Source organism: Elephantulus edwardii, unplaced genomic scaffold (assembly GCF_000299155.1).
Source record: "Elephantulus edwardii isolate Elephantulus edwardi_28Jun2011 unplaced genomic scaffold, EleEdw1.0 scaffold00411, whole genome shotgun sequence".
Lineage (NCBI taxonomy): Eukaryota > Metazoa > Chordata > Mammalia > Macroscelidea > Macroscelididae > Elephantulus > Elephantulus edwardii.
The window spans coordinates 164,648-191,995 of record NW_006400161.1 but is presented as its reverse complement, the minus strand read 5'-3'; the positions used below and the strand labels follow the sequence as shown (position 1 = coordinate 191,995).

Below are 27,348 nucleotides of genomic sequence, written 5' to 3'. Positions count from 1 at the left end.
CTGATGCTGCCAGTTGGTCCAGTGGTGAGAATCTTTCATGTCTTCTTGCCATTGAGCCTCAATCCATATTGGAGGCTGCAGTCCTTGACTCTCTGCAGCAAGTGCTTCAGGTCCTCCTCAAGTGTTAGCAAGCAGGGTTGTGTCGTCTGTGTAACGCAGATTTTTGATAGCTCTTCCACCAATCTTGACCCCACATTTCTCCTCATAGAGCCCAGCCTCTCGGATAATCTGTTCAGCATACAGGTTGAAAAGGCATGGAGACAGGTGCACGCCCTTCCCAATTTTGAACCATGTAGTGTTTCCTTGCTCTGTTCTCACTACTGCTTCTTGGTCCAAGTATAGGTTTCTCATTAGCATGATCAAGTATTTTGGGATTCCCATTCTTCTCAGAGTCAGCCACAGTTTGTTATGATCCACACAGTCAAACAAAATATGTCTTTTCATATTCAATAAAATCCAGGTAACGTCTTTCTGATATAATTTGCTTTCAACCAAGATCGGTCTGACATCAACAATGATAATCCCTCTTTGCAAGGCCTCTTCTGAATCTAGCTTGAAAGTTTCCTATCAGTGTGCTGTGCAAGCCACTTTTATATAAATCTTCCATGTTATAATGGAATAATTACTTCCATGTGATACTTTTTCTTCAATTATTCTTTTTAATTTTACATATTGGTTTACGCACAAAAGTTTATAAAGTTGATGTACATCATTTTTCATACAAGATCTTTCCCCTTTTCTTTCCCCATCCCTTCTTCCACCCATCATTTTGTGTAACCCTATGATTAAGTCCCCCCTCCTCTCTTTGGATCCTTGTACTCATTCTTCAGTAAAGGTCTTATACAGTATTTGTCTTTATGAGAATGAGTTTGTTCACTCAGCATAATGCTCTCCAGTCCCTCCCATGTTAGGTTATTTTTGTTGTTAAGTGCCGTTGAGTCATAGATGACTCATTGCTACCCTATGAATGAAAGATCTGAATACCTGTATAATGTTCATTGTTTCTCTAAGTTTGTAGAGTTTCTGGAGGCAAGCTGTTTCAGACGTGGATGCCACTCCTGCTTCCAAGCCTGTTTTGGTATGGAGGTGCCAACAAACACTGTCCACCATGGGTAACCATTATTGCATTTGACATATCAGTGTCACAGTGTTTAGTATCACAGCAACAACAAGTTATCTCTGTACAGCAGTAGTTGACAAAATCATTGCTTCTTTGTGCTGCATAGTATTCCTTTTTGTGAATGTACCATAATTTCTTAATCCATTCCATTGTGGTTGAGCATTTGGGCTGTTTCCATGTTCTTGCTGTGGTGAATAATGCTGCATTTAATGTTGATGTGCCTCAGTTCTCATTTTCTCAGGGTATATTCCAAGCAGTGGAAGAGCTAGGTCATATGGAAGTTCTGTGTTCAACTTTTTGAGGAAACGCCTGCCTTCCATAGTGGTTGTACCATTTTACAATCTCACCAGCAATGTATAAGAGTTCCTATTTTGCCATATCCATCCTCTCCAACATTTATTACTTGCTGCCCTGCTAAACTTTGTCACTGCAACTAGGGTAAGATGGTATCACATTGTGGTTTTCATTTGCATCTGTCTTATTGCCAGTGATTGCTGGCCATCCGAATGTCTTCCTCTGTGAAGTCTTTCCATGTCTCTTCCCATTCTGTAATTGGATTATCAGTCTTTTTCTTCTGGAAGCCCAGGAATATTAGGTAAAATTTCATTATGAGACCCTTGTCTGAGTTGGTATTGCCAAATGTTTGTTCCCAGTCAGTAAGTTTTCTTTTCACCGTGTTGGAAAATGTTTTTGATGAGCACAGAGATTTAATCTTTAGAAGGTACAGCAATTTCCCTTTTGAGCTCCTTGAAAAATGAGTTTGAAGTGTGTATTGGGCTTACATTGAATATGTAGAATGCTTTTGGTAGTAGGATTGTAATTTTCAAAATATAGAGTCTTCCTATCCATGAAAAGGGAACAGTTTTCCATTTATTTAGGTCTTGTACTATGTCTCACAGAAATGTTCTTTAGTTTTCTTTGTATAGGTTTTTGTGTCTCTAGTTAGGTTCACTCCCAAGTATCTCAATTTGTGGTTGGCTGTTGTAAAGGGTATTGCTTTCTTGTGCGTTACTCTCTGTTACTGTAGAGGAATCCCACTAATTTTTGGATATTAATCTTGTATCCTGCTCCTCTACTAAATTGATCTACTAGCTCTGTTGGTTTTATGGTTGAGTCTTTGGGGTTTTTTTGTGTATAGTATCATATCATAAGCATGGAGTGACAGTTTAACCATATCTTTGCCCATCGAGATGCCTTTTATTTCGTTCTCTTGTCATACTTCCCTAGCAGGTACTTCTAGTACAGTATTGAATAGAAGTGGCAACGGTGGACATCTTTGTCTGGTCCTTGTTCGCGAAGAAAAATGCTTTTAGTCTTTCTCCATTGAGAATGATATTGGCTCTTGGTTTTGCATATATACTTTTGACTATATTGATGATAATTTCCACAATCTGATCACCTTATTTTTTCTTTTTTTAATTGAGAGTAAATATGGATCTCTTTCAGTCAATTGGCCAGATAGCTAGTTCCAACTTTCTTGCCATAAACTAGTGAATATGACGAGGGCTTCATCAGTTTGTGGAAACATGTTAGTTGGCACTCAGCGATTCCTGGAACTCAATTTTTTTTCAATGATTTTTCTCATGTTGAAAGAACTGAATAAATTCAGCTCTGAAGTTGAAATAGTAAAGGATTTTATGGGCAAAATCTGCAATTATGTGGGAGGCATAAAAAGAAGATGAAAAGAATATAAAAAGTCACTGTACCAAAAAAGAATTGGTCAACACTAAACCATTTCAGAAAGTACTGAGGAATACTATCATCAAGTAAAATCCTATAGAAGATTATTCAGAAATAGCTCACCAATAGGGAACTTTAAAAAAAATCATACTGGATTGAAAAGATCCTATGCCAAACTCTTGATGTGATTGTAAAACAGTAGTACCTCTTTGGAAGGCAGTTTGATGTTTTCTCAAAAAGCTGAACATAGAATTTCCATGTGACCCAGCTATCACACTCTTTGGAATACGTTGTTTTTGTTGTTATGTGCTGTGAAGTTCCTTGCGACTCATAGTGAGCCTATGTACACTAGCCCTATACTCTGTTTTATCCTGAGCCAACCTTATTGTCTCAAACACATCTATCCCCTTTACACCAGTCACTGAGTCAGTCCATCTCATCAAGAGTTTTCCCCTCTACACTGTCCTTCTACCCTCCCACGCATGACGTCTCTCTCCAAGGACTGGTCACTCATTGCGGTATTTCAAAGTATGTTGATGACGCTTCAGAATCCTTGCTTCCAAGGAGCAGTCTGGTTTTACCCTCTCTAGGACAAACCTGTTTGTTCTCCTACCAGACCATGGTATATTCAATACTCTCCTCCAGTATCATAGCTCAAAGGCATCAGTTCCTTCTATCATCCCTAGTCATTGTTCAGCTTTCTGATACATAGCAAGTAATTGCAAAGACCATGGCCTGATTGAGGTGCACCTTAATCTCCTGACTGACATCGTTGCTCCTCAGTACTTTGGAGAGGTCTCTCACAGCAGACTATCCTGATATAGTTAATCTTTTAATTTCCTGGTTGTTGATACCAAGAGTGTTGATTGTGGAGCCAAGCAAACTGAAGCTGTTAACAATCTAAATTTCTTCATCATCTGGCATGATGTTACCAATGGGCCCAGTGGTGAGAATCTTTGTTTTCTTGATATTGAGCTTCAATCTATATTTCAGACTGCAGTCCTCGACCTTCTGTAGCAAGTGCTTCAGGTCCTCCTCAGTTTCAGCAATCAGGGTTGTGTCATCTACATAACATGACTAATCTTCCTCAAATCCTGATGCCACATTTTTCATAGAGCCCAGCCTCTCTGTTCTGCATATAGCTTGAAAAGATAAGGATTTAGGACATATCCCTGGCGTACACCTTTCCTAATTTTGAATCATGCAGTGTTTCCTTGCCTTGTTCTGATGACTGCCTCCTGGTCCAAGTATAGGTTTTTCATAAGCACTATCAAGTGTTCTTGGGTTCCTTCTCTTCTCACAGTCCGCCACAGTTTGTTGTGATCCACATAGTCAAATGCCTTTGCATAATCAATGAAACACAGATAGACATTCCTTTGGTACTCTCTGCTTGAAATATACTCCTAGAAATTTAGATCTGAGGCGTAAATGGTGATATTCATAATCACAAGAACAAGGAAGCAGGCCAGATGTGCAACCATGGTTAAATGGTTTGAGAAATTATGGTACATTCACACAATGGAATACTATGCAGCATGCAAGAGCAATGATTTTGAAAATTACTACCTAACTTGGGAGGAACTGAAGAGCTTTGTGCTAAGTGAACTAACTCAGTACCATAAGAGCAAATACTGTATAAGACCATTATTGTAGAAATAGAAAGATAGTTAGTAAAATGTATATGAGGACCCAGGTGGGAGGGCAAAGTGAGGGGTAAGGATGGAGGATAATCATAGGGTTGCACAATTTGATGGGTCCTGGGAGGGGTGTGTAAAAGAAATTGGGAAGATCCAATGTGAAAAACAAATTGCATACAAATATTATGCACTATTTTGTGAATTTAAACTTTTTTAGTGTTTCATAATGTTTCATTTTGTGAATATACAGTAGTTTATCTTAGATGAACACTTAGTTTTTTTCCATCTCTTTAATATTGCTTTTTCTGACCATGGGTATACATGTGGTTTCTTTAGACGGCAGACTTTCCCAGTGTAGTCTATCTCCTGATCTCCTAACTGTGGGAGCTAAGATGTGGATCCAAATAAGATGAAATTATGGATAATTTCAGTCTCTTCTCTATTCAACATAATGTTGCCTATTACCTCAGTGATGAGGATTTTGGTTTTCTTCGTGTTGAGTTGTAATAATCTCTATAGAAAACAGTTTGACATTTCTTTGAAATTTAGGGATAGAAATAACATTTAGTCACTGTTACGTTTACATTCTGAATATAAGTTGAAAACAGAAACACTAACACGCAACATTAAAAAATAAACCTTGTTTGAAAATTCACAAAACACTGTACAACATGGATCTATCAAGATGTTGCATGAAATAAGTCAGTCACAAAAGGACAGATAATTCTATTAATGTACTATTACAAAAAGATTAAAAACTATTCCACCCAGAAAGAGTGTATCAGAAGTGGGAAGGGTGGAGGGAAAAGGAATGAAAATCAGTAAATGTGTTGCTATTGTTCTTGTTGTTATCCGCCATCAAGTCACCTGCAACTCATAGTGACTCTATATACAACAGCTCTGAAGCCTGCCCTGTCCGGATCCAGTCTCACTGTCTCTGACACACCTCCTCCCACTGCCCCAGTTACTGTATCAGTCCATCTCATCCTGCACTGTCCCTCCACCCTTCCAAGCATGGTATCTTTCTCCAAGGACTGGTCCCTCCTGGCCACGTGCCCACATGTTAGACAGAGGCTCAAAATTCTAACCTCTGAGGAGAAACTTGGTTTTACCCTTTCCTAAACAGACCTCTTTTTGTTTTCTTGGTCATCTGTGGTTCCAGACTCCTCTCCAGCACCACGATTCAAAGGGATCAATTCTTAGTTTTCATCTTTAGTCATTGTTCAGCTCCCTGATGAATAGCACATAATTCCAAAGAGCATGGCCTGGATCAGACGCACCTTAGTCTCTAGACTGATATTGTTGTTTTTCTGTGAGTGCTCTGGAGAGGTCCTTGCAAGTTGCCATTTGATTTTCTAACTGCTGGTGCCATTAGTGTTGAATCTGGAGCCATGCAACCTGAAACTGTTAACAACCTCAGTCTCTTCTCCATCTATCATTGTTCTACCAATTGGCCCAATAGTGAGACTCTTTGTCTTCTTGAGGTTAAGCTTCAATCCATATTGAAGACTACAGTCCTTAACTTTCTGCAGTAAGCCCTTCAGGTCCTTCTCAGTTTCAGCAAGCAAGGTTGTATCATCTGTTTAACTCAGGTTGTTGATGAGTCCTCCTCATAAAGCCTGGTGTCCTGCATGAACTGTTCTGCGTATAGATTGAAAAGATAAGGATAAAGGGTACAACCCTAATGCACTCCTTTCCTGATTTTGAACCATACAGTGTTTACTTGCTCTTTTCAGAGAACTGCTTCCTGGTCCAAGTATAGGTTTAACATAAGCACAATCAGGCATTCTCAGATTCTCATTGTCCTCAAGGTTAGCCACTGTTTGTTGTGATCCACGGAGTTAATGCCTTTACATAATCAGTGAAACACAGACATTCCTCTGGTAGTCTTTGCTTTGTGTCAAGATCCATCTGACATTGGCAATAATGTCTCTAGTACCACAGCCTCTTCTAAACCCAGCTTGTATTTTTGGTAGTTCTCTTATTGTATTGTTCCAGTTGTTTGTGGATAATCTTCAACAGCATTTTGTTTGCGTGTGATATTAGTGATATTGTCTGATAATTTTCACACTCTGTTGCTGTGTTTATGTGCTGTCAGGTCACTTGCGACTCATACTGACCCTAAAATAACCCTAAACCTAAACCTTGCTCTATCCTGTGCCAATCTTACTGTTTTCTGATATACCTACCCCCATTACCCAAGTCACTGAATCAGTCTCTCTCATAGAGGGTCTTCCTCTCTTGCACTGTCCCTCCACCCTCCCAAGCATGACATCCCTCTCCAAGGATTGATCCTACCTTGAAACATGTCCAGAGTATGTGAGACAAAGCTTCAGAATCCTTGGCTCCAAGGAGCAGCCTGGCTTCACCGTCTCCAGGATGAACCTGGTTTTTCTCCTATCAATATATATTCATACATTCAATACTCTTCTCTAGCACCACACCTCAAAAGCATCAATTCTCCTATCTATCATCCCTAGTCATTGTTCAGCTTTCTGATGCATAACAAGTAATTGCAAAGACCATAGCCTGTACCAGGCTCACTTCAGTCTCCATACTGACATTGTTGCTCTTTAGTACTTTGGAGAGGTCTCCGAGAGCAGACTTTCCCAATGCAATTTGTCTTTTTTTTTAGATTTTATTTTAATAATTTTAATGAACATTTGCAGAGATTTTGGATTTCCATTCATTCATTGTTGCACTTTTCTCCCTGCCCAGCCCTCCCCCCGCCCCCCGCTTCCCCCCTCTCTTTGAAAAGTAAAAGAAAAATTCTTTCTTTGGTATACAATTCCCCCCGCACCCCTCCCACCTCCCCAGGTACACTCCACTATGCAACCTTAATTGTGGACTCTTGTGATAACATAATACCCTATCATACATTGCTTTTAAATTTTTCTTTCCCTCATCTGTTTCATTGCAGTATATGCAGTTTATCCAGTTTTTCTCAGTCTCTCCCCAACCCCAAGATCAGTCCTATTCTACAACAGTGGCACCATGCAATATTTGTCCTTTTGTGACTGGGATATTTCACTCAGCATAATGTTCTCCAGAGTCAACCATTTTGAATAATATTGCATGAGTTCCTTGTTTTTCAATGCAGCATAGTATTCCATTGTGCGAATATACCACAGCTTCTCTAGCCATTCGTTTGTTGATGAGCACTTAGGTTGTTTCCAACTCCTTGCTATTGTGAACAAAGCTGCAATAAACATGGGTGTGCATATATCTGCTTGGATGTCAGTTATGGTCTCTTCGGGGTATATTCCCAGTAGTGGAATTGCTGGGTCAAATGGTATCTCTATCTGCAACTTTTTGAGAAAGTGCCATTTCCTCTAAGTTTTCATATTTGTTTGAGTATAGTTTTTCATAATACTCTAATGTTAGCTTTTTTATTTTAGTTGGTTCTGTTGTGTTGTTGCCTGATTCATCTCTTATTTGGATTGTGTCCTCTCCTTTTTTTCTTTTGTGAGTTTTGGTAATGGTTTGTCAATTTTATTGACCTCAAAGAATCAATAGTTTCAATTGTTTTTTGGTTTTCTATTTCATTTATTTTTGCTCTAATTTTTATAATTTCAGTTTTTTTAGAGGGTATCGGGTTTTCTTGCTGTTCTTTTTTAATTTGCTGAAGATGTTGGGTTAGAGAGTCAATGGTCAAGTTTTCCTGCCTTTTGATGTGTTTGCTTATTGCTGTAAATTGACCTTTGATTACTGCTTTGGCTGTTTCCCAGAGTAAGTAGTGTTTTCATTGTCATTTGTTTCAAGAAACTTTTAAATTTCTTCTTGTACCCAGTCATGTGCAAGTAAGTTGTTGTTCTGCTTTCAAATATATGATCTTTTTTCTTCTTTATTCTCATTGTTAATTTCTAATTTTGTGGTGTTGTGGTCTAGAAGATACTTTGTATAATTTCTATGTTTTTGAATTTGTTGATGCTTGCCTTGTGACCTAGAATGTGATCTATTCTGGAGAATGTTCCAGGAACATTGGGAAAGAAGGTATATTGTGCTTTTTTGGAGTGCATTAGCCTATAATTATCTATGAGATTGAGTTTGTTTATTGTGTGGTTTAATTTTTGAGTGTCTCCTTATGACTCAGGGTGAAGTCTCTCTCAGGGAGGAGTGATAGGGAATGGCAAAGGATACACTGACAAAGAAGATTAATCAGAACTGGCTTTGACAAGCACTGTGGCGTTTGGACAAGAACAAACTGGGAGGAGGGTAGAGAGAATAGTGCAACAATGAGTGAGTGGAGGCCCAAAATCTCTGTAAATGTTTATGAAAATTAATAAAATATAATTATAGAAAAAAAAAATTTTTGAGTGTCTTTGTTGAGATTCTTTCTGGTAGTTCTATCTTTTCTTGAGAGGTGTGTTTTGAAATCTCCAAGTACTGTAGTATTGTTGTCTATTTCGTTTCTCAGTTTTGTTAATCTTTGTTTTATGTATTTTTCTGGTCTTTGATTTGGTGCACTGATATTCAGTATTGTTATCTCCTTTTGTTCTATTGACCCTTTGAGCATTATGTAGTGACCTTTGTCTTTTGTGATGGTTTTTGCATTGAAATTTACTTTATCAGAGATTAGTATCGCTACACCTGCTTTTTTTTTTGTTTTTTTGGTTGCCATTTGCTTGGTATATTTTTTCCCCCATCCTTTTATTTTTAGTCTTTATCTTCATTTTTCAGATATGTCTCTCATAGGAAACATATTGATGGATTGTTTTTTTTATCCAATCTGCTACTCTTTTTCTCTTCAGTGGTGCATTTAAACCATTCTCATTCAATGTGATTATTGAGAGGTAAGGTTTTATTGGTATCATTTTATTAAATTCTTTGTGGTGTTGTTGCTAGTTACTTTATTCCATCCTATTTTCTGTGGCATCTCTGTATGAAGGACGTCTCTCCTTATTTCCGGTAAGGCAGGTCTTGCTTTTACAAAGTCCTTTAGTTTCTGTATTTCTCGGAATATATTGATCTCTCTTTCATATATTATGGACAGTTTTGTTGAGTATAATATTCTTGGTTGACAGTTGGCGTTCTTTGAGCATTTGATATATGCCATTCCTTTGTCTTCTTGCTTGCATGGTTTCTGCTGAGAAATCGGCACTTAGTCTATCTGCTCTCTGTTAGAGGTTACTCTGTTTCTCTCTCCCTTCTTTCAGAATTCTCTCTTTACCTTTGGTTCTGGCTAATTTGACAATGATGTACCTTGGTGTTTTTCTTTTAGGGTCTATTCTATATGGTGTTCATTGAGTTTCTTGAACATATATTCTCTCATTTTTTTTTATAATGCCTGGGAAGTTTTCCTCTAGTAATTCTTTCACAACTTTTTCAATGGCTTTACTTGCTTCTTCCTTTTCTGGGATTCTGATGATGTGAATATTATTTCTTTTAATGGTATCCCACATTATTCTTAGGTTTTCTTCTGTTTCCTTATTTTTTTATTCTGCTTTTTGTTCAGTCAGATCTGTAATGATAATTCTGTCTTATTTCACTGATTCTGTGTTCCACCTCTTCCGCTCTGTTTGTGTGTCCCTCCATCATATTGACAGCATCAGAAACCTTAGACCTCATATTTTGGATCATAGTTTCTTGTTTTTGCAGTGTCTCTAATGCCTCGTTTGTTTTATCAGCATTGTCGTGGATTGTTTTTTTTAAGCTCTTCTTGATTTTTGCTAGCAGTGTCCTGTAATTCATCAAGTTTGTTTTTCATCCTTTGAAAATATTCACTCATTGTTCTTTTAAATTCTGTGTCAGAAAAATCCCATCAGGCTTTCTGGCTTCAGGAAATCCATTGGTGCTGTATCTTTTGGGTGGTGATACCTTGCTTTGGCTTGTGAGACAAATGAAGTATCTTGCGTCTTTTGGGGCATTGATGTGGTAGAGTTTTTCGTGTCTGAGGTGGTAGCTGGGTTTGATGTGATGTCACTGCTCCAGGAGAAGGTTGGGCAGGAACATGAGCAGATGGATGTAGGGTGTGTGCATACTTTGATGCTCGCGTGAGTAGGGAGGGATGAAGCACACACTGATACAAGCAGGGAGGGGTACAGCAGAACCTAAATAATGAAGGAGGAGGTCTACTGTTCCCTTTCTGAAGTGGCTTCCCTCCTCTTTGGAGATGCCCAGTATCTCCCTGTTTGAGTTAGGGGGCCCCACATGGCCAGGCCAGAAATCAATTTGTTTCGCCAAATAACTTAATCCTCAGTGGTACATGAGTTTTTCAGGGGAAGCAGGGATGGGGCGGGTGTGGCAGCACCCTGGCCCGGCTCTCCCTTGTCTGTACTTGCAGGCTTCCCGCCAAAATAAAAGTTTTTAAAGATAGTGTCTATAATGTATTTTTTGAAGAAAAGTATTCAGTTAAACTGATAGGCTATCTATTGCATATGGTATATATTCTTTTCTGGGGTCAAAATATAATTCCTGGGATAGATTAAGTAAGGTACGTAGTGAAAAGATACTATAGAATGCAATGCGAGGAAGCTATGGTGGCCTAGTGGCAAGAAGCTGCACTACAATCCCAGACGTGTGCGGTTCACATCCACTAAATGCTCTGCTGTGGGTGAAGGAGGGGCAATCTCCTGTAGTACCCAGATCCAATTTGATGCTATACACACAAAAAATACTAAAATTAAAAAAAAAAATGCAATGTAAGCAATGATGTTTTGATTTTATGCCATGGTTCTAAATTGGAGATCATTTAATGCGTCTCTTTTCTGGAGCCACATAAATTATACTTGGTGAATCTCTCTTTCTTTCAGAGATAGAGCTGCCTGCTTTGCCATTCAGAAAGGATTACAGGCATCACGTAGTGATATTAAGTTATTTAAACATAATGATATGAGTGACTTGGAACGACTCCTAAAAGAACAAGAGATTGAAGATCAAAAGGTATGATTCTTTTGAAGAAAATTACACAGTTCTTGTGTACTTTCTAACCTGCTAAATTTTTTATGAAATAGTAATTTGCCATAAAAACTTGCCTGCAGATCACATTTGGATATTAAGTAAAAATATTCTGCTTATTAAATTTGCTTATAGAGCCAAGCCTGATTGTAATTGCCTTGTTGTCATAATTGCTTGCACATAACACATTTTGGGGTAAATATCTAGGAAGTATTTTTTTTTTTAAAGAGAAAATAATAGCATACACTTGGAAAGCAGGGGAGATGCATACTCTTTAACTATATAGTACAAACAACACTCAGTAAGGCTTTAAAGAGATATTCTAGCAAATTAAAAATAGTGCATTCATTAACTGAGGGAAAGGATAGCGACAGGTGTTAATTTATTAATTTATGACAAGATATTCATACTACACCTCCATTAGTATTGTTGTTATTTGCCATTGAGTCACCTGCAACTGATAGTGACCCTCTGTACAATAGCCCTAAACCCTGAGCTATCCTGTGCTGATCTTATTGTCTCTGACACACCCCCATTGTTCCAGTCACTGAATCAATCCATCTCACTGATGGTCTTCCTCTCTTGTGCTGTCTATCCACCCTCCTAAGCAAGACATCCCTCTCCAAGGATTGATCCCACCTTAAAACATGTCCAAAGTATGTCAGACAAAACTTCAGAATCCTTGCCTCCAAGGAGTAGCCTGGCTTCACCCTCTCCAGGACGAACCTGTTTGTTCTCCTAGCAGTCCATGATATATTCAGTACTCTTCTCCAGCGCCGCAGCTCAAAGACATCTTTTCTTCTATCATCCCTAGTCATTGTCCAGCTTTCTGATGCAAAGCAAGTAATTGCAAAGACTATGGCCTGGATCAGGCACACCTTAGTCTCCAGAATGACATCGTTGCTCTTCAGTACTTTGGAGAGATCTCTAACAGCAGACTTTCCTAATGCAATTTGCCTTTTAATTTCCTGGCTGCTCATATTGAGAGAGTTGCTTGTGGAGCCAAGGAAACCTGTTAACAATCTCAATCTAAATCTCATCACTATCTGTCATGATGCTGCCACATACCCAATGGTGAGAATCTTTGTGTTCTTTATATTGGGCTTCAGTCCATATTGAAAGCTCCAGTCCTTGACCTTCTGCAGCAAGCACTTTTGGTCCTCCTCAGTTTCAGCAAGCAGGGTGTGTCATCGGTATAACACAGATTGTTTATGAGTCTTCCTCCCATCCTGCTGTGACATTTTTCCTCATAGAGCCTAGCCTTCCAGATAATCTGTTCTGTGTATAGATTGAAAAGGTATGGAGATAGGACACATTCCTAGTATACACCCTTTTTTTGAACCATGCATTGTTTTCTTCCTCTGTTCTGAAGACTGCCCCTTGGTTCAAGTATAGGCTTCGCATAAGCACAATCAAGTGTTCTGGAATTCATATTCTTCTCAGAGTCAGGCATAATTTGTTGTCATCCACACAGTCAGATGCCTTTGTACACTCACTGAAACACAGATAGGCATTCCTCTGGTACTCCCTTCTTTCAGCCAAGATCCATCTAACTTTAACTATAATATCTATTAGTATTATGTTTTAAGATTGTGATTATAGAGAGGAAGTATGTTCACAGCATCTGTGATTCAAATTACAGGGTTTTTTTTCCTTCTATGCATGACACTAAGTAAAGTATCATGCAAACAGGTGACTTGCTTCATTCCCTGGCCTACAATCAGATCCTAGATTAGTAGGAAACCACATCTGGTATACATGACAATTAGAAAAAGAACAGTGACGAAAGCCTACAGTGTCCAGGTGAAAAGGGGCAGTAAACCTAGGGGCACAAATAAATGAAAATTTTAAAACCAATAGAATTAATAATACTAGAAGTTGTTTCTTTGAAAGAATTTATAAAATTGCCAAATATAAAAAAGGAAAAGCAGAAAAGGCACAGATAACTGGAATAAGCAATGAAATGGGTAATGTTACAACAGAACCATTTGAAAGAAAAAAGATAACAGAAATTATCCTATGTAGATTCACCAAATATTTGAGCAAATTTGAAAACCCAAAGGAAATGACCAAATTCTTAGAAACACTTTGCTACCTAAAGTAACACAGGACAGAAATAGAATATTTGAACAGTCCAAAAGAAAAAATTTAATAGGTCATAAAAATACCCTTAACAAACAAATTCCAGCCCAAATGGCTTCACTGGTGAATTCTACCAGACACTCAAAGAAAACCTAATACCAATTCTACTCTTTCAGGATATAGAAAGAGATGGAATACTTTTGAAGTCATTCTACGAAGCAGTCATAACCATAAATATACCACTTGGGGGAAAAAATGGCTAATGTCCTTCTTGAACGTGAATGTAAACATTCTAAACAGAATCTTAGCCAGTAGCGCCAAGCATTGTATCATAATGATCAAGTGTGACTTATTTCATTAATGCAAGGATGATTCAACATAAGGAAAACAATCCTAATTAACCACATCGATAAAATAAAGAACCACATGCTCATCTCAGCTGATTCAGAAAGGGGTATTTGAAAAAATTCAACACTCTTTCTTAATAAAAATACTCAACAAAAAAGGATTAGAATTATTTCTTCAATATAACTAAAAGCATATATACCAAACCAGCAACAATTGTTGTTGTTAATGTGCCCTCGAGTCGCTTGTGACTCATAGCGACTCCATGTATAACAGCCCTAAACCCTGCTTTATCCTGCACCAATCTCACTGCCTCCGATACACCCATCCCTTTTACCATAGTCACTGAATCAATCCACCTCATAGAGGGCCTTCCCCTCCTGCCCTGTCCCTCCACCCTCCCAAGCATGATGTCCCTCTCCAAGGACCGGTCTTTGCTTAAAACATGTCCAGAGTGTGTCAGACAAAGCCTCAGAATTCATGCCTTCAAGGAGCAGACTGGTTTAACCCTCTCCAGGATGAACCTGTTTGTTTTCTTAGCAGTCCATGGTACCTTCAGTATTCTTCTCTAGTACCACAGCTCAAAGGCATCAATTCTCCTACTATCCTCTTTAGTCATTGTCCAACTCTCTGACGCATAACAAGTGATTGCAAAGACCATGGCCTGTCTCCAGAGAGAAATCATTGCTCTTCACTACTCTGGAGAGGTCCCTAACAGCAGACTTTCCCATTGCAATATGTCTTTTAATTTCTTGGCTGCTGGTTCCAAGAGTGTTGACTGGGGAGCCAAGCAAATTAAAGTTGTGAACAATCTCAATCTCTTCACCATCCATCCTGATGCTGCCAATTGGCCCAGTGGTGAGAATCTTTGTCTTCTTGACATTGAGCCTCAATCCATATTGAAGGCTGCAGTTTTTTACCCTCTGCAGCAAGTGCTTCAGGTCTTCCATAGTGCAGATTGTTGATAGATCTTCCACCAATCCTGATACCACACTTCTCATAGAGCCCAGCCTCTCGTATAATCTGTTCTGCATACAGATTGAAAAGGTATGGAGACAGGACACATCCCTGGCTTAAGCCCTTCCCAATTTTGACCTATGCAGTATTTCCTTGCTCTGTTCTGATGACTGCCTCCTGGTCCAAGTAAAGGTTTCACATTAGCATGATCAGGTGTTCCAGGATTCCCATTGTTCTCAGAGTCAGCCACAGTTTGTTATGATCCACACAGTCAAACGTCTTTGCATAATCGATGAAACACAGATAGACATTCCTCTGGTATTCCCTGCTCTCAGCTAAGACCCATCTAAAATTAGCTACAATATCCTAGTACCATGACCCCCTCTAAACCCATCCTGGACTTCTGGCAGTTCTCTGCTGATGTGCTGTTCCAGTCGTTTTTGGATAATGATCAGTAGAATCTTGCTTGCATGTGAAATCAATGAGATTGTTCTATGGTTTCCACACTCTGTTGGGTCACACTTCTTTGGGATGGGAACAAATATAGATCTCTTCCAGTCAATTGGCCAAGTGCTTGGTGTCCAGATTTCTTGGCACAACTTGGTGAGCACATCCAGGGTAGAATCTGTGAGCTGAAATATATCAATTGGTATGCCATCTATTCCTGGGGATTATTGATTTTTTGCTGTTTCCTTCAAAGTAGCTTGGACTTCTTCCTTTGTCACCATAGGCTCTTGCTCATATGTTGTTTTCATTAAATTCTTCTGTGTCTTCCAGTTTCTTTCATTACAGTGACTTGTTATATTCTTTCCATCTTCTTTTAATACTTCCTGGATCGTATAATATTCTTCCTAAAGCATCTTGATGATAGCAACTCGAGGTTTGAATTTGTTCTTCATTTCCTCTAACTTAAGTAATGCTGAGCGAGTTCGGCCCTTTTGATTTTCTGACTCCAGTTCTTTGCACATTTCATTGTAATATTTTGCTTTGTCATCCTGTGTTGCCTTTTGGAATCTTCTGTTCAGCTCTTTAGTATCTTGAATTCTTCCTTCTGCTTTGACTTCTCTGCGCTCCAGTGCAATATTCAGTTTCTTCTGACATCCATTTTGGTCTTTTTTCCACTTCTGTCTTTGTAGTAACAGTTTGCAGTCTTCCTGGGTGATACCCCTTTCAGGAAGATTGAAGAATCAGTTTGAGGCATTCAATTGAGTATAAAAATAGGAAATAAAAGATACCTGAACTGTCAAAGAAGTGAAACTGTCTCTATAGATGATAATGATGTTGTTGTTAGGTGCCCTTGAATTGAGTATGACTTGTAACAACCCTATATACAACCTTGCCCTTTCTTGTGCGATCTGCATCATCTCTGATATACTTGAGTCTATACATAGGAAATCCTGGAAACTCAGCAAAAATGGTACTGGATCTGATTTATTTAGGAAAATAGCAGGGCAAAAAATCAGCATATAGAAATCAGTCTTATTTCACTGGAGTAACAAAGAACATTGAAAAAGATAACGATGCCTTTTAAAGTTTTGTTGTTGTTGTGTGTCATCAAGTTGCCTTTGACTCATAGCAACCCTATGTACAACAGCTCTGAACCCTGCTCTGTCCTGAGCCGTTCTTAATTGTTTCTGATACAGTTACCCCCAATACCCCAGTCACTTAGTCAATCCATCTCATTGAGGAACTTCCCCTCCTCTGCTGTCCTTCCACCCTCCCAAGCATAATGTCCCTCTCCAAGGACTAGTCCCTCCTTGGGACATGCCCAAAGTGTGTCCGACAGAGCTCCAGAATTGTTGCCTCCGAGGAGCAGCCTGGATCTTTTCAGTTACTTGCTGTGCACCTGAAAGTTGGACAGTGAATAAAAAAGAAGAAAAACCGATGCCTTTGAGTTGTATGTAGCATTGGAAAAGAGTACTGAATATTCGTGGATAGAGAGGAGGAAATTGTACTTTTTTCTCTCAGAGTTTCTGTTGGATTTGAACCACCCAAGAGTAATGGCCTTTGGGTTACTAGAGCAACTCCCTAAAAAGTACACCACCAGAGCTCCCTTATTTCTTCTCTATTGTACTTAGGCGCCTTCCAGCTGACTGTAACTCAGCGATTTTGTGAGTAAAGAGAGATGCAAGTCAAAACAACAGTGACATAATATGGCAGCAGCATGAGCAAAGTTCTATAAGGCAGCACACAGTATTTTGGTGAGGGTGTGGAGAGATTGGCCCACTGCTAGTGGGAATGTAAAATAATGCAACCACTATGGAAAGGAGTTTGATTCTTCCTCTGAAATTAGGGGATAAAGATATTGTTTGATCCAGTAATACCCCTGCTAGTTATATATCCTAAAGAAATGAGAACTTAAACATAAACTAGCCTACACACACCTATATTATTGCAGCATTATTTACAACAGCAAAGATTTGGAAACAACCATCTAGCAGTGGGTTAAAGCCTAAATAACCTATGCTACATTCACACAGTGGTGTATTATGCATCATTAAAAAATTATCAAGAATTTATGAAATACTTCACAACTTGCATAAATCTATAGCAAATTATGATATAAGCCAGTCATCAGAAGAAATCCTATTATGGTATAAGATCATAATGTAAAGAGTTAGGGGGGGATATTTACAAACAGAATCAATCTTAGAGGTCTAAAAGTGATAGGAAAGGAGAAAGAGAGGTGTGAAAATGAATAAATAGTAACCTGAGTGAGAAGATAAGGTCTTAGAAAACAAAATGGCTATTAAGGATTATATGAAAAAACTAATCTGATTTGTAAACCTTCACTCAAAAATATATTTGAAATGCGATATGCAGATGACACAATCCTGCTTGCTAAAACTGAGGAGTACCTGAAGTGCTTGCTGCAGAGGGTCAGGGAATGCAGCCTCCAAATATGGACTGAGGCTCAATGTCAAGAAGACAAAGATTCTCACCACTGTGCCATTTGGCAGCATCAGGATGGATGGTGAAGAGATTGAGATTGTTCACAGCTTTAGTTTGCTTGGCTCCACAGTCAACACTCTTGGCACCAGTTGCCAGGAAATTAAAAGACATATTGCCATGGTTAAGTTTGCTGTTAGGGACGTCTCCAAAGTACTAAAAAGCAATGGTGTCTCTCTGGAGACTAAGGTGTGTCTGGTACAGGCCATGGTCTTTGCTATCACTTGTTATGCATCAGAGAGTTAGACAATGACTAAGGAGGATAGAAGGAGAATTCATGCCTTTGAGCTGTGGTGCTGGAGAAGAGTATTGAGGGTACCATGGACTGCTAGGAAAACAAACAGATTCATCCTGGAAAGGGTCAAACCGCGTGGCTCCTTGGAGGCAAGGATTCTGAGGCTCCATCTAACATACTTTGGACATGTTAAGGAGGGACCGGTCCTTGGAGAGGGACATCATGCTTGGTATAGTGGAGGGACAGCGCAGGAAGGGAAGGCCCTCTGTTAGGTGGATTGATTCAGTGACTAGGGTAATTGGGATGGGTGTATCAGAGACGGTGTGATTGGCACAGGACAGAGCAGGGTTTAGGGCTGTTGTACATAGTGTCGCTGTGAGTCGCAAGTGGCTCGACGACACATAACAACAACAGTAATTAATATTGGAACACAGACAGGAGAGATTCTCGCCAGGCTACCGAAAAGCTGAGAGGGCAGCTGAATAGAGGTACCTGGTCATACCCCACCTCGCTCCTTACCGGGTAGAGCGAGCACAGCAGCAAGGGGGAAGCTGGTCTCTGCCTGTGCTGTGCACCAGCACCCCAGAGGAAAATTACAGAGTTTAGAAGAGGCGTGCTCAAGCAGGAGACATTCCCACCAGACTATTTGAGACCTGAGATACAAGATAATCATATAATGAGTGATTAATGGCACAGTAGATCAAGGAGACATAACCTTGGCCAACATCTACACACCAAGTGATACACCTGCAAAATATATAGAACAATGGTTAAGAACAGACTTGGAGAAAGATGTAGACAGCACCACAGTAGTGATTAGGAGACATCAACACACCGTCTCACCAAAGGATAGGTCATTTCGAAATAATCTTAACAAAGATGCAGAAGATCTAAACTGTAGAATCAGCCAACTCAACCTTGTGGATGTATTCTTACTAAAAATTAGTTTACTTTCTTCTCAAGTGCACATGTACAGTGACCATAATTGATCATATATTAGGACATAAAGTAAGCTTCAACGATTTCTAAAACCTTGAAATAATAACAAAATATCTTTTCTGACCACAGTGCCATAAAACTAGAAATAACAATATAATAAAGATTGAAAACACTATAGTTATAGAAGAAATTAAAAAAAAATTCTAAAATTATAATGAGAACACAACATGACAAAATCTTGGGTAGGTAATCCTCAGGGACAGTTCACACCAATAGTCAAACGTATAAAAATGAAGAAAGAAACAAAATTAATAACACCTCCATCAAATAGAAAAAGAACAGCAGTCTAAGCCTCTAGAAAAAAAAAATTATAAGGACAAGAGCTGAAACAATGAGACATAAAATAGAAAAACAATTTACATCATCAACAAGACCATGAGCTGGTTCTTCAACAGTCAATAAAATAGACAAACCATTAGCAAACTTGAAAGAGAAGATACAAGTAACTCCAATAAGAAAGAAAGTTGGTATTACAACAGAACCAGATGAAATGAAATCAATAATACATGCATATCATGAAAATTTATACTCAAATGAATTTGAAAACTTAGAGGACATTGACAAATTCCTGGAAACTGCACCCTTTCCAGATTGATGCCGACTGATGTACAACAATTGAGCAGACCTATTACAAAAGAAGATATATAGCAGGTCATAAAGACTCCTTCCTAAAAGTAAAGTCCTGGCCCGGATGGTTTCATAGTTGAATTCTACCACACATTCAGAGAAGATCTAATTATTTAAAAAATTAGAAAGTCATTCTTTGAAACAAGCATAATCTAATTCCAAACTCGGTAAAGACAATAAATACCAAGAGAGAAAATTATAGACCAGTATCTGTCATGAATATGTTGTTGTAGTTGTTTGATGCCATCGAGTTGAGACGACTCATAGTGACCCTATGAACGAACGGCCTGAGCACTGTTTGTACATAGAGTTTCCGGAGGCAAGCCATTTCGGAAGTGGATGCCGCTCCTGCTTCCAGGCTTGATTCATTCAGGCATGAATATAGATGCAGAAAACCTTAACAAAATCCTAGCCAATAGAATCTAACAGTACATCAACAAAGTAATTAATCATGTCCAAATGAGATTCATTACAGGTGTGCAAGTATGGTTCAGCATAACAAAAACAGTGACCATAATCCATAACATGAACAAATTGAAGAACTAGATCATGTCAGTTATCACAGACAGCAAGCAATATATATAGGAGAGGATATGGAGAGATTGGGACTCTTATACACTGCTGGTGGGATTGTAAAATGGTTACAACCACTCTGGAAGGCAGTTTGGCATTTTTTCAAAAAGCTGAACATAGAAATTCCATATGACCCAGCTATTTCACTTCTGGGAATATACTGCAAAGAAAACAGAACTGAGATACAAACCGAGATTTGTGATGTTCATAGCAGTTTTATGCCCGATAACAAGAAAAGTTTGGTGGGCCAAGGGAGGGAGTGAAGGAGTTAGGAAAGATCCAGTGAGAACCTGAAAAGACCTAGTAATAGTGGGCATAGATCTGTGGTTATTAATATTATAAAACACCATAGTATTTGGCAATGATCATATGAAATACAGTGTATATGAGTGAAACAAAAATGTATATGAATTAATCACAATGTATATGAACAAAACAGTGTATATGAGTTTTATGTATAAACCAGGATACATTTTTTAAAGTAATAAAATCTCATTTAAAATATGAATGGTTTTAAACCAATTTTTTAAAATATAATCGGATAAATATCAGTAAATATATCAATAAATAGGTAAGATGAACAGGTATTCATGGAAATGAGAATGACAAGAAATAGGAAAAGTGCCATCATAATGTTGTTGTAGTTGTTTTTGTTTTTATGTGTTGTCGAGACACTTGAGACCCATAGTGACCCTTTGTACAACAGCCCTGAAACATGTTCTATCCTGTGTGTCTCTGACACACCTACCCTCTTTACCCTATTCACTGTATCAGTAGATCTCATCTATGGTCTCCCTCTCTTTCTCTGTCCCTTCACCCTTCCAAGCATGATATCCCTCTCCCAGGATTCCCAAAGTATGTCAAATGAAGCCTCAGATTCCTTGTCTCTAAGGATCTGGATGGTTTCACCTTCTCTAGGACAAACCTGTTAGTTTTTCTGACAGTCCTTGGTATATTCAGCACTCTTCTCCAGCACTACAGCTCACAGGCATCAGTTCTTTTTCTGTCATCCCTAGTTATTGTCCAGCTTTCTGACACATAGCAAGCAATTGCGAAAACTATGGCCTGGATCAGTCACACCTTAATCTCCAGACTGACATCGTTGTTCTTCAGTACTTTGAAGGGATCCCTGATAGCCAACTTTTCCAGTGCAATTTATCTCTTGATTTTCTGGCTACTGGTACCAAGAGTGTTGATTGTGGAGCCAAGTAAACTAGTCTTAATATCTTCAACATCCCTCATGATGCTGCCAGTTCGCTCAGTGGTGAGAATCTTTTTTTTTCCTTGATGTTGAGCTTCAATCCATATTGAAGGATGCAGTCCTTGATCTTGTGCAGCAAGATCCTCCACACTTTCAGCAAGTAGGGTTGTATCATCTGCATATCAGGTTGTTGATGAATCTTCCTCCAATCCTGATGCCACATTCCTCCTCATGCAGCCCAGCCTGCATGATCTGTTCTGCATATAGATTGAAAAGGTATGGAGAAAGAATCCCTGACTTACACCCTTTCTGATTTTGAGCGATTCATTATCTCCTTACTCTGTTCTGATGACTGCCTCCTGGTCCAAGTATAGATTTCACATAAGCACTATCAAGTGGATTCCCATTCTTTGCAGAGTCAGCCACAGTTTACTGTGATCCACACAGTCAAACTATGCCTTTGCATAGTCAGTCTAACACAGATAGACTTTCCTCTGGTACTCTCTGCTTTCAGCCAAGATCCATCTAACATTAGCTATAATATCCCTAGTATCACGGCTTCTTCTAATCCCAACCTGCACATCTGGCAGTTTACTGTTGACATGCTCCTCCAGTCATTTTTGGATAATTTTCAGCAGAATATTGCTTACATGTGATGATATTGTCGATATTTTCCCCACTCTGTCTGGTTACCTTTCTTTGGAATGGGAGCAAATACAGGTCTCTTGCAGTCAGTTGCTCAGGTGGTTGTCCTCCAAATTTCTTGGTACAACTTAGTGAGTGTTCCCAGCAGAGCATCTATTTATTGAAATATGTCAGCTGGTATGCTGTCAATTCCTTGCCATTTCTTCATCATCAAAGGCTCTTTGTTATACAATGTTTCATGAAATTCTGTATCAGCCAGTCCCTTCTGGTACAGTGATTCTGATTCATAATGTAGGTTTTGTAATAAATATGAATCAAAATGTTCATGAAGAACCAATTTACTTTGTAAACCTTCACTAGAATCACAATAAAAAGTAAAATAAAATGTGATTGGGCGGGGGGATCAAATAGTAAAATCCTGTTTCAAATAAAGTAATGAATACATGGATTCTCTGAGGCTTTATCATAATAAGCTGCTAACTGAAAAGTAGGAGTTTGAGTCTCCCAGAGCTACTCTGGGAGGAAGGACATTGAAAACTAGAGGGAATATGATTCTTATGTCACCAAGAATCAGAGGTGATTCAGTGGCAAACTTTTCAGTTTATAAATACATAGAAAGAAGACAGAATTTATCATTTTGTGGTAAAGAGTCCCGGATGCTTAGAGGTTAAAGTATTAGAGGCTGCTAAAACCCATTCCCACGAAAAAGTGATCCAGTAGAGTGTGAAAATTACTGAACAATATCATTTTTTTGTTTGTGTATTTTTTGTTTTATTCTCTTTGCTTTTGGGTGTTTTTTTGTTTTGGGGCTTCTTTCTTTCTTTTTTTTTTTTTTTTTGGTCTTTAGAATACTTATTTCCAACACTCCATTCCAGAAGTTACCATTTTTTGTTTCTTTTTAGTTTTTATTTTATGCATGTTTACTTACAGTGTTGCTTTACATTGCTTTTCACATCTTTCCCCTTTCTTTACCTGCTCCTCCCTCCACCCATCAAATTATTTGACCCTATGGTTAAACCCCCCTTCCCCATGTCCCCACCCATCATCACCGCTTTACTACACCCTCCCCTCCTTGGATCTTTGTACTAAAATAATGGTCTTATTTCTTTTTTATTTAAAGACAATATTTGTCTTTATGAGACCGAGTTATTTCACTTAACATAATGCTCTCCAGTCCCTCCCAAATTAGGTAGTGATTTACAAAATAATTGCTCCTGCATGATGCATAGTATTCCATTTTATGACTGTATCATAATTTCTCAATCCATTTCACTGTAGTTGGACATTTGGGCTGTTTCCATGTTCTTGCTATGGTGAGTAACTCTGCAACGAACATTGGTGTACAAGTTTCTGTTGATACCTCTCTTTTCATTTTCTTAGGTTATATTCCAAGAAATGCAATAGCCAGATCATATGGAATTTCTGTAGTTAACTTTTTGAGGAAATACCAGACTGCCTTCCAGAGTGATAGTACCATTTTATAATCCCCCCAGCAATATAAGAGTGTCTATTTCACCACATCCTTTCCTACATTTATTACTTGATGCCCTGCTAAACTTTTCAGCTGCTACTGGGATAAGATGATAACTCATTGTGGTTTTGATTTGCATCCCTCTTATTGTTATTTTGAGCATTTCTTCATGAGTCTGTTGGCCATTCAAATGTCCTCCTCTGTAAAGTCTTTCCATGTCTTTTGTCCATTTTGCATTTTGTAATTGGATTATCAGTCCTTTTTTTTTTTTTTTTTTTTTTTTTTTTTGGAGGCCAAGGAATATTCTGTAAAGTTTCATTGTGAGATCCTTATCTGAGATGGTATTGCCAAATGTTTATTCCAAGTCAGTAGGTTTTTCTTTAACCCTGTTGGAAAAAGTTTTTGATGAGCACAGAGATTTAATCTTTAGAAAGTCCTATTCATCAGTGTTATCCTCTTCAGATTGTACATTTATAGCTATATTTGGCAGTCCCTTTAGACAGGGCACTAGACCTTCTAAACTTGATCCCAGTTTGTCTCTTATGACCTTTATGTTTTGGGGCTTTATTCCCAGGTTTCAGATCCACCTTGAATTGATTTTTTTGTATGGTATTAGATGTGGATCCTGTTTAAGCATTCTGTAGTTGGCAGTCCAGTTTTACCACCACCATTTGTTGAAGAGCTGTCATTTCCCCATTTGATAGGTTTGATTTCTTTATCATGTATCAGTTGACTGTCGATACATGAGTCCATTTCTGAGTTCTCAGTTCTGTTCCACTGGTCTCTGTGCTTGTCATTGTACCAGTACCGTATTGTCATATTGTTTGGGTTACTACTGCTGTGTAGTAAGTTTTGAGGTCATAAGCCTCCTTGTGCTTTTTTGTTTTTCAGAAGTGCTTGCTAAGTTTGGGTCTCTTTCTTCTCAAAATAAACTTAAAAATTTTTCTTTCGATCTCCTTGAAAAATGAATTTGTTATCTATATTCGGATTATGTTGAACATGTAGATTGCCTTTAGCAGGATTGTCGTTTTCACAAGTCCTGGAGAGGGTGAAGCAAGGCTGCTCCTTGGCGGCAAGGATTCTGAAGCTCCCTCTTACTTCCTTTGGAAATGTTGTAAGGCAGAATCAGTCCTTGGAGAGGGATGTCATCCTTGGGAGAGTGGAGGGACAGTGCAGGAGAGGAAGACCCTCCAAGAGAGTAATTGATTGCGTCACTGGGGTATTGGGATTAGGTGTGTCAGAGACAGTAAGGTTGGCAAGAGATAGAGCATTGTTTAGGGCTGTAGTGCATGGAGTTGCTGTAAGTTGGACGCAACTTGATGGCACATAAAACAACAACAACAACAACAACAACATCCATGAACGGGAAAATTTTCCATTTTTTTAGGTTTTTTATTATGTCTTGCAAAAATGTCTGTAGTTTTCTTTTTTTTTTTTTTTGTTTTACATTTTTCCCCCTTTTATTGGGAAAAACATATTGGGGGTACAAGGAGGTGAGGGTTGGGGACAGGAGGGTGAGGATGGGCCAGGACGCAGTTGCAGAGTTGCACAGTTTGGTTGGTGGGGGGAGCAGGTGAAGGAAATGAGGGGGTCCAGTGGGGACCAGATGCTACAGAGGAATGACAAGCATTTTCCAATAGTAATTAAACCAACTGTCTTATTGATGTGGGAATTGGATGCTGACTCTCTGTCTTCTTCATGCTGAACAGGGGCGTAGGTGTAAAGGGGGGAAGGGAGGATGCTTTATCTCCTTACTGGTGGTCTTGGGTTAAAGCTGCTTGCCTTCTTGCTGTTAGAAGATGTTTTCCTGTCATTTGCTCCCCTCTGGACTGCAAAGTGTTTTCCCAGGTGGGTCCAGTGGGGATGGCTAGTTGAACCCCGAGGCTCCATCCTCCTTTGCTTCCTTAGCTGTCAATTGTATTTCCTTTTTGTCACTGTCCCTGGGTTCAGGGTCAATTCTGGAGTAAAACTCAGTATTAAGGTTACCTATAGGAAAGGGAGCAAACCTAGAGAGAACAAACTTGTGAGTTAGAAATATAAGGGCTTTGAGGGTGTTGCTTTCAGGTTTACTGGGCAGGGGGGGAAGGTGGCAGAAGGTGGCCTAGGTAACATTCTCTGGATACCTTAGGCATTCCTTCCCCCCCCCCCTTCCCCACCCAGGGGTCAGATGGCACCATCTGGGGACTGAGGAGCTCACCCTGAGGGCTGCGACAGCTCACCCTGAGCCGGGGGCCAAGGGCAGCCCATCCCGAGCAGGGCAATACCCCCCAGGAGCTGGCTGGTATACTGTCCCTCCAATTGCCCCTACCCCAGGCTGGCCCCCTTGCCTGACTGAGGACTCTGTGGTCAGGGATAGTGTCTCCCAATTCCAGCACTGCCACTTTTACCCCTCCCCATAAGTGGTCATACTATATTTTGAAGTAGGTGTCACTGCCCTCCCCCTTTATATATGATAAAGGGAACCTGAGAATTGTGAACAGACTCCCCCCAGGCCTAACCATCTTTTGGCAGAAGCATTCAACAGAACAAAATATGAGGTGCATTTAGGATGTTGGTCCTCTTGTGCATGCTGCCACTGTTTAGGTCATTAGACTCACAGTGACTTTCAGCAATCCATTGTATAGGTAATCATCTTCTTTAGCCTGTCCAAGGAATCCCAAACCTGCAGATGGCGGGCATGCATCCCATCCCCCACCTCCTATGCAGGTGGCCAGGGAGGCGTGTGCCCCCCCCCAGCGCGAGCGGCGGGGGGTGCGCAGCCTCCCTCAGCACGGGCAGCCGTTGGGGGCACGCCACCCCATCCCACCGCACGTGCGCTCGGCAGCTGCGCGGCCCCTCTTGTGCAGGCAGCCGGTTGGCGCCCGCTTCCCCCACTGCCACCATCCTGGCTCCAAGAATTCTCTCCAGAACAAGTCCACCTTATGGCAGTGTGGTGGCTTCACTGTACCAGTCTTGAGGAGGACCGGTGCCCAGCATCCATCCTGGGTGAGGGAATCCATTGGTTCCGGCTGTGGAAGCCTCATGGAGCTGCAGCAGCTCTGCGTGGGCTCTGTGGGAGGGGGTTGGGAGCCACGAGACTCACCCATTCCTCCTTGGGAATCCTTGAATTCCTGCTGTTGAGCCCCGATCTTCACTGAGGGCCAGTCATCAACTGTTTTAAGTGTTCAATTATCAATAAGCTGAAGTCTATAGAAGGCCATAATGGCCCTGCTTTAAATGGTTTGCTGCTCCCGCAGCTCACCACACTGTCTCTGCCTCTGCCGCCATCTTGGATCTCTGTAGTTTTCTTTATATAGGTCTTTTGTGTCTCTAGTTAGGTTCACTCACAAGTATCTTAATTTGTGGTTGGCTGTTGTTAATGGTATTGCTTTCTTGGTTTCTTTCTCTGAGTTCTCTTTGTTACTGTAGAGGAATCCTACTGATTTTTGGATATTGCTCTATCTTGCCAGTCTATTAAATTGGTCTACTAGTTCTAACAGTTTTTTTCTTGAGTCCTTGGGGTTTTCTATGTACACTATCATAGAATCTGCATATACCTGCAGTTTAACCATCTCTTTGCCTATCTGGATGCCTTTTATTTCCTCCTCTTGTCCTATTGCTCCAGCAAGTACTTTTGATGCATTATTGAATAGAAGTGGCAACAGTAGACTTCCTTGTCTGGTCCCTGTTAGCAAAGAAAATGCTTTTAGTCTGTCTCCATTGAGAAGGATATTGGCTCTTCATTTTGCTTATGTACTTTTTTCTATGTTGTTTGTTGTTGTTGTTGTTATGTGCCGTCGAGTCGCCTGCGACTCATAGCGACCCTATGTACAACAGCCCTAAACTCCGCTCTGCCCTGTGCCAATCGCACTGTCTCTGACACTCCCATCCCAATTATCCCAGTCACTGAATCAGTCCACCTCATAGAGGGCCTTCCTCTCCTGCGCCGTC

General features: G+C 39.7%; 1 protein-coding gene across 1 annotated transcript in view; it reads left to right on the top strand.

The window, feature by feature from the left end:
• The window catches only part of LOC102847055 (serine palmitoyltransferase 1-like), a 177,256-nt gene that overhangs the window by 77,871 nt on the left and 72,037 nt on the right, over positions 1-27,348 (top strand). Inside the window, exon 7 of the mRNA XM_006902433.1 lies at positions 11,190-11,319. Within this exon, the coding sequence (XP_006902495.1) occupies positions 11,190-11,319 (130 nt within the window). The remainder of the gene's footprint in view (positions 1-11,189; positions 11,320-27,348) is intronic.